Genomic DNA, 8,404 nt, shown 5'->3' on the forward strand with positions numbered 1-8,404 from the left:
GGACTCCCATGTACCGCCCACAGTGGCTGGTCGTGCTCTGGGTGATATGCCCAGGCACAGTTAATAGATAAAGCTTTGCTTTGCCTTCAAAAAAAAAAAGAGTCTATGTGCCTCGAAAGTGGGAAATCTTTAGTGGGCCGCATTTGAGTGTTCTTGATAGTTTTCCTGTTGTATTGAAATGGGCCTATGGGCTCAATTGTGTAGATTAGTCCGAGCCCAATCTTAATAGGTCAACCAGAGGAGAGAGATACACATACATCGTCTGCCCTAACGCTGTCCCCTCCCCACCCACCCTCCCGGCGGCGGCTACCGGCCTTGTCCCCTAAACCAGTTCGGCTCCAGATGCTACGTTCTAGATGATGGAGGAAGGTCAAATTCTTTCTGCAATCGGATTGGGAGAAGCAAGAGAAAGGTGCCAATTTCGTTCTGTCTTCGGATTCGAAGAAGAAACGGATCAATTTCGATTTGTATTAGAAAAAGGAGTTGTTTTTATATGTCTGCCTCTCGTGAGATAATAGTAAATCGGTCGGTTTACGGATTCTGCACCGGCTTGAACAAGATTCGGAAGCCTCCTCCGTCTCCGTCTCTTTTTTGGGTAGTATCGGAGTTCTTTTGCGAGTGGGATCGGATGAGTCTATAACAAGTTCAGGCTGAGCGTTCACGATTGTCGCGATATCGTCGTTTCAATAATTATTATCTCTGCTTATTGCATCGCCATGAAGCTTAATAGGTGTCGCCGCGGCCTTAGTGATGTAAGTTGTTTGATGTTTTGTTGCTGTAATTTTTCATCTGATGGAAGTCAATTTATCGATCCATCGCCGATTACTAATTTTTCCATCTGGCAAAATGCAGTCGGGGACAGGAGCTGCTAATGGGGGCTCGCTAAGCGAGCTGCCTGCTGAAGTACAAGCTTGTAATGGGGACAAGCTAAGGGAGCTGCCTGCTGAATTAGAAGCAGGCAATAGGGACAGGCTAAGCGAGCTGCCTGCTGATTTGCTGCTTAACATTCTGGAGAGGGTGGGTACGCTCGATGCTGTAAAAACCTGCATACTTTCCAAAAAAATGCAGAAGCTGCCTACTATGCTCTCGCAGATCGTGATTGATCTTAGCACTGATGACTTGGTCCGAATTCACACCGTCGTGGCCAATGTTACGAACAAGATCCTCAATGCAAGGTCTTCGAAGATCACCATTCGTAAGCTGAAGCTCAAATTCTTTTTGAGTCCTTCTCACTGTCTCTCCATCGGCAAATGTGTTGGCCTCGCCATGGCGGACCAGAAAGTGGACTCAGCCGAGTTTGAGATCTTGACGCCCAGGAATGGTCATCTTTGCACCGAAACCTACCGCCTGCTCTTTGCTCAGCAGTTCAATGATTTTTTTCGTGATTGTCCAGACGCATTTGCTGGCCTCACGGGGCTGCATCTACAATACATGAGGTTTGGTGAATCAGACATAACCAACATCCTAAGCTATTGCAAGCAGCTGGAGTCACTATCTTTGTTCATGTGTGACGAGGGGGTCTCTTCGGTGATGCGTGTAGAACACGCACGACTCGTGGAGCTTGTTATCTCCCATTGTGAATTCAAAACAGTGGAGCTCACCTTTCTACCAAAGCTCCAGCGGATGACCTTTAATAGTTGGCCCTCCTGTGCTGAACATCCCTTGGCTCTTGGTTTTGTCCCTGAGCTTTTGAAGCTGAGCCTTGCTAAGGCATGTTTTTCACACAAGACACTCAAGCTAAGCCAGCTACTTGCTAATGTCCTCTCCGTAAACGATCTATCCCTAGAATTTCGAAGTGAAAAGGTACTCACTCCAATCATCTCCATCCCATTCTCATTGTATGCCTATTATATGCAACAGTAGAAACTTATGCGTTACTTAAGGATTCAATTTATGAATGACTTGCTCTCATTGTAAATTTGTTTTATCTGTCCCAGATTTGGATTCGACCAGAATCCCCGAAAGTGCTTTCACCTTGGCTTGCCAAACTACGGTTTGTGAATCTGGACAATCTTCCCGAAGAATGTGATATTGCCTGGACAATGTTCCTTCTTGAAGCTGCACCGTTTGTGGTGGAGTTTTGCATCACGGTATGGGATCATAAGTGCCACATGGAGTCACAAAAAAGTTACTCCGAGAAAACTGATGTGAAGTGGGAGCCATCTGACCCTGATTTCAAGCATAAGAATCTAGCCAAGCTAACCATATATGGCTTTCAGTCCGATGACAACTTCACAGGACACATCAGGCGTGTCATGGCGGCGGCTGTGAATATCAAGGAGGTATCTCTGCATGACAGGAAGGTGTGCAAGGTTTGCGCCGTCAAGTTTCCTCATGTTGAGGTTCGTCCTTCGAGTTATCCACGGACCAGCGATGAGAAGGATTTGTTGAGAAATAAGATCACAGAGACGTTGTCGAAGGCTTCTCCTGCTGTGATTCACTTCTGCTCATAAGGTCAAGTTTTACAGATCAATAAATCATTCACGGCATTGCCATGATTTATCCTGTGTGTGGTTGGAAGGAGTCCCTGAACTCCAAAATCCAATTAGTAGCCACAGTATCAGTATTTTCTGCATTTTCTGCTGATGAAGCTAGCTAAGCTTGTATTATTGCCTAATTGGCTGCCATGTAAGAAATGTAATATCCTTGCTACCAATTTGTTGGAACAACAACTCTTTTAACTATTTTGCTTGTTCATGTATCTTCTTTTAAGTGCTCTTTTTTCTGCTGTGGTCGTGCAGTAAGTTGCCTGTGTTGAATACAGCCAATATTCAGTACGCGTAATGTTCTGTTTTTTTTTTGTCTTTCATATATGATAGCCACAGCAAAGTTTGCTGAGAATAACAGTATTGCTGGAAAAAGAAATACATGTAGAGAAAAAAAAATCATGCGCAATGTGGTGGTTGCCAGCGCCACTCTGCCGCCGAGATGGTCTCTGCTGATCAACCAGTTCATCGTCGATCTCTGTACCTTGTGGTGAAATTCGATGTGGTAGTGCGAGATGTTGGGTTAGCGAAGCGTAATCAGATTTGATTGTCTCGATCACAAGATTTGTCTGTCGTGATTTGGGGTTAGCGTCTTCGCATTATATTTCCATTATATTCATATGATCCGGTGCGTTGGGAGAGTCCCTGGATTTTCGACGATGGGTTCATGTTCAGCATATGGGCCCCTGCACCGTACAGACCGCCGATCATGCCGCCACGACTGAAAGCTGAAATTCCAACCGGGAAGTGGGCTTGTAGTTGGATTAAAGCTGAAATTGATAATTTTCTCTGGAAGTCTCATTGTGGATCACATGAGTACAGTAATAATCTCATAAGTACTCCTACTTGTGTAGTTGTGGTGTTTCACATGCCTCCTGGAGCAAACAATTTGTCGATTTTGCTGCATTCAAGATGTATATCATGGATTGCGAATGAAGAGCAAAAGACTACATGTGCCGAGCATGAACAGTTTAAGATCCGCGGCGCGCGCTCATACAAGGACGAATTAATATAACAACCGTTGAGTATCCTCGCATACACACTTTGCTACGAATTTCAAAATCAACAAGAACTAATGTTTCACAATATTCAAATACAGTTAATCTAGTGAACATTAGGACATGCATTCATGGTGCAGTCCATGATCTGAACCAAATTAGGGGCAGCAGGATCACTGCACTTACCATCAGCCACACACAGGCCAAAGTTTCAGCAAGAAACCACCAAAAACAGGAAGATAGACAAACTGCAGCAAACCACACCAAGGAAATGAAAACATGGCCCAGACGACCGCAAATCTAGATATTCGGTCCAGGGAGAAAACCAGTTGAACAAAAAAAACCACGACATAAGCTAGTGACAATCAGAGCAGTGATTGTTTATTTCTTGATACCACATCCAAAAGCCATCAGAACAAACAAATAACAGATTGAAAAAAAAATCTGAGCAGCTTCCCTTTATTGAAGAATCATTTCAAGATAGAACATTTACAGAAGCACAAGTGTGCAAGGAGAAAGTATGTGGCGGTTAGGTAGCTCCAGATCATTATTTAGTGCTCGAATGACACAATTTCAGCAACATTTTCTTTACACCTGCGAGAGCTGTTGTGGACAATTTTATTTCATGGGAAGTTGTGCAGCCATTCCTAATTATGAACAGAAGTGCAACCGATGATACACTCATGATGCTAGTTATCAGGATACTACTGCACTATATGCACAGATGAGAAATCAGAGAGGCCCAAGAAGCTCAAATACCTTGCACTAATTCAGAAAGATACTAATTCAGCCATGGTTTCATTTGAGAAAGCCCGGGAACCATAGAGCATAAAATGAACTGCACTCAGATAAATTAGTCTGACACCCACAACTCATACATATTATCAATTTTGTGCAGATAATTATCTAAGCAGACATGAGCTCTGGGATTACTCTGTTTTTGCATAACAAGAAGTTTGCATGAAACGATGTCAACTTTGTGCAGATAATTATCTCAATGTATGATAACCTGATCGCAACAATCATTCAGCAGATCAAATTTTATTCCCAAAACCACCATCAACAACAAAAGAAAGATGTCCTAGTATAGAGAGATGAAAACAAAATCTGTCTGGTCAAAACTATGTGTACAGCAGGGAAAACTGTGTATTGTTACTAGCTAGGAATTCAACACCTGATGCAAAAAAAAGGCTAGGTTTCTAATGGCATGCCTAGATACAACGTTTATATTTCTAATGTTTATAGGCATCAAACATAGTAAATCGAACAATTGTTCCTTTTCTCTATGGGATATCAAACAATTATTCCTGGTCTTCCCCTAAAGCTGAACCTGTTGCATTTCTCGTACTGTAAGCCATACTAAATAGGCACAGAAGATTGACTACAAATTCATGGAAGCTGCAAACCTAATGGGTGCTAAACTGCTAATTAACAGGATTTAAAAAAACAGCTAACAACATGGCAGAAAACCCAAAACCCAGCCATGGCAAATCACCCACAAAATAAACTTGCAGATATGGGAAAACATAAGCACCATGATAGGTCAAACAGATACTACAAATTCTCAGTCAAAAGAGAAAAATGAGGTCAGGTGATATGTCATGCAAAATAGATCAAAAAAAGGATTGCAGGTAACCATAAGAACTTAGTCACTTCAGATCAGAAGTTATATCATCATAGTATAGCTCAATTCAACCTCCCAGAGCTAGTTCAAGACAACCTTATAGCAGTAGCATATTTCAACTCAAGCTAACAGAGTTTGTATTATTGAATTGAAAAAAGCATCCTTCCCAGCATATTTTGCCTTGAAACTCGCGGTTGACAGAAATGTTGAAGACTTGTCCTACATAGGATCACACATTTTCATTACACATCATTAGTAGGAATTCAACAGAATTAACAATAACTAGAAAGAACCACCTTTGTGACATGCAAAATTTAGATTCACACACAGCAATTTTTAATTTTGGATTGAAAGAACTTTGATGTGACAGGCAAAACACGCTTGCAACATTGTCTCCATTACAGCCAAAAGAGCAGCCTAACCAGCATAGGATCATCACTAGACCTCAACTACATTGGACTAAAACAGCCAAAGAAACTATCAGCCAACAAGACAGATTGAGGCAAACTCTGATGCACCCAAAGGAATGATTCACACAACAAATATGAAAAACTCACCTGCTTTCAGAACTCTACAACATCCTCATATACCAAACTTAGACGTCCTTGGCAGCCTTGCCGTTGAAGAGACCTACGCAATGAAGTCAAAATTTTTAGGGAAAGAATCTCGTTATGTATTTAAGCACACAAAATTAGAGAATGGTCCTACCCGCAAACTCAATGTACTCAAGCGACGATAGGAACTCATGATGTGAAACCACATTAAAGGTAAATTCCTCATGAAACAACAGCTCCAGGTCACCTTCAGAAAGTTCAAAGGGCTGCCCCTTTGCCCTTGGCTGAAACAGGTTCTCAAGTTCACCCTCGAAAAAGACGAACCCCTTTGCCTGAAACACGGACCTCCCTGTAGAGATAAGCAACAATATAATGTTTAACTCAAGACATAAACAAGAACTGGTAATAGATCCTTTAGATCTGCATCATTAAAAAACAGTTGAATTGTAAACTGATTATAGCACTCTGCTACAAAATTATTTGGAGAAGATATATGTTAAACTGGTTTCTTACATAAATGAAAAAAATGTTCACATCTGCATTATTTTAGAGATAATGTTTATTTATTTTTTGGCCGCCGAGACTAATTTGAAGTTGGGATATTACAGTAAGGTTCTAAAGATCTACCTATTAGAAAATTATTCCAACCTCATGCATGTAAGAACTTCAAAATTTACAGATAATAGTATGTTAAATTTTTCTGGCCTCTGCTACTTATTTCATACACGCTTTACAAGATTCCCGTGTCTTCACACACCAAAGTATTAGACTAGGGGTACGATGCTTGAAAAAAAAGTACTTTTAGCTCATTGCTGGAATTGCTTGGTGGAAAAACTTGTATGAGATCAGCCTAATTGCAGGAATATGTTTGGACAGCCTATGACATTTGTCATAAGACTGTTAGCTCATTGTATGATTCATTGCAAATGTAAAGGTGGGCTAAAATGTTAGTGGTGGATTTTTTTGTTGGCAGCAACAACATGTTGTGTAGCAAAAAGCTATTGGTGCTATAAACCAATCAAAAACATCATGTGCTAATTAATTCATTTAGCTACTTTATTGCTGCGCCAATTTGATGCATGCATGGTCTTACTTGCTGCACGACGAGCCCGATAGTTCCTGTTGTACTTCTTGGCTGTGGTAAACCTGGGGACCAAGGGAGCAGGTAGATCATACATTGAATCTGCAATTTTACAAATGTCAGGTCAAATTTGTGAGCTACTCCCTCCGTCCCATAATATAAGATCGTTTTGCAAGCTGTTTTAGCTTGCAAAACGATCTTATATTATAGGAAGGAGGCAGTAGATCAAATAGAAAAGAACCCACAGTAGTAAAAACTCGTTACCAGGCAGGACCGGGTAAAACATCGAGGTCCCAGCTCGATTGTCCTGCACCTGCTTCATCTTCACAAAGTAAAACATCGAGGTCCCAGCCCGATTGTCCTGCACTAGCTTCATCTTCACAAAGCCCTAAACAAGGGAAAAGAAGGTGCTTATTTGCACTGGCTGGGATTCGATCCATTGAAATCTCGGTTAGAGGTGCCTGGGCTTGCCACCAGCCTAGATTTGTGCTTGCGCTGTCGATATTGTAAGAGAGAAGGAATAGGATCCAACACAAGTGTTTGATTGATCATGCGGTCAGGTACATATACAGTTACAAGGCACAAACATGCAAACTCAATCGTGACTAACAACCTCCCTGTAGACTAGCTAGTGAGCTAAAGACTAGGGATGTTCAGTTAGATAATACAACAGCATGCAGAGATAGTAATGGTTGTTTACAGATATATATGAACCAAACACAAGATGAGAAAAACACGAGGCTCTTGGCTAATGCACACGGAGCAGAGCCACGGGAGCTCGCCCGCGAGCAGCCGAGCAGCCTTTTGGCGTGTGTGCGGGTGCTGCGGGCGACGCGCATGTTGCGAGCATCACGTGCGCGCATGCGGGTATGCCTGTGCGGCGCGGCCAGAGTCATGAGCACGAGCTCGCCTCGGCGATGGCGGACGACGCCTTGTGCGTGTGTGTGTGTGGGTGCTCGCACGAGTAGACGCGTGCGTGTGAGGCGAGTGTGTGCGTCCCATGTTCGTGACGGGCGAGGAGATCAGGAGATCGGCCCCTTTCGCCATGGCTAGGGCACGGGAATCAGGGGCGCGCGCGCGGGAGCGAAACCAGGTGCCGACCAGAGGCTGTGTGCGCGGGAATGCGCGCGCGTCGGCTTGCACTAGACTGCGGCTACCGAGAAATAAGGGCACGGGAGAGGGAGGAAGGAGATGCGGGGGCTCACCCAGGTCGCAGACGAGGTTGACGAGGTCGCGGCGGACGGGGGCGAAGAGGAAGGAGGTCGCCGGCGTCGCGGGGATGAAGGGGGAGAGGAGGGGGGAAATGGAGAGAGGGGCTAGGGTTTAGGGTTTGTGCGCGGCCTCTTGGAGCTCGAGTGGGAACGGTGTCCGTCTGATCAAGACCTCCACGCGATGGGTGGTGGATGGGAGGTTCGTACAGGAGGAAGAAGGGGCTGTGTGAGATGGGCTGGGCCGTCTGGGTTGATTGTGTGTGTGTGTGTGTGTCTCCTGGCAAGTTGGGCCGGCCAAAAGGAAAAGAGAGAGAAGGAGCGACTGGCAATTCTTTAACTTTCTTTTTACAGAAAATGCAAAAGAAGCTGTGTGGGAAATATTTGGAGGGACATTGGAATTCAAAAGAAGCACAAATGAACTTGAAACAAGGTTAGCTGGTATATTGGGGA

General features: G+C 43.7%; 2 protein-coding genes across 2 annotated transcripts; one reads left to right on the plus strand and one right to left on the minus strand.

The window, feature by feature from the left end:
- The first annotated feature begins 271 nt into the window (after positions 1–271).
- Positions 272–2,701, plus strand: LOC125515507. The gene is made up of 3 exons (XM_048681003.1): positions 272–752; positions 853–1,803; positions 1,938–2,701. Exons 1-3 carry the CDS (start codon positions 717–719, stop codon positions 2,451–2,453), a joined length of 1,503 nt encoding a protein of 500 aa, XP_048536960.1. The 5' UTR covers positions 272–716; the 3' UTR covers positions 2,454–2,701.
- Positions 2,702–5,093: 2,392 nt separating this feature from the next.
- On the minus strand, positions 5,094–8,124 carry LOC125515509. Its single transcript, XM_048681005.1, has 6 exons — positions 7,949–8,124; positions 7,008–7,131; positions 6,756–6,845; positions 5,817–6,011; positions 5,666–5,738; positions 5,094–5,327 (listed from the first exon to the last, which is right to left on the minus strand). Exons 2-5 carry the CDS (start codon positions 7,117–7,119, stop codon positions 5,704–5,706), a joined length of 432 nt encoding a protein of 143 aa, XP_048536962.1. The 5' UTR covers positions 7,120–7,131; positions 7,949–8,124; the 3' UTR covers positions 5,094–5,327; positions 5,666–5,703.
- Between the last annotated feature and the right edge of the window lie 280 nt (positions 8,125–8,404).

This window comes from Triticum urartu, chromosome 6, assembly GCF_003073215.2.
Source record: "Triticum urartu cultivar G1812 chromosome 6, Tu2.1, whole genome shotgun sequence".
In the NCBI taxonomy this organism is placed as follows: Eukaryota; Viridiplantae; Streptophyta; class Magnoliopsida; order Poales; family Poaceae; genus Triticum; species Triticum urartu.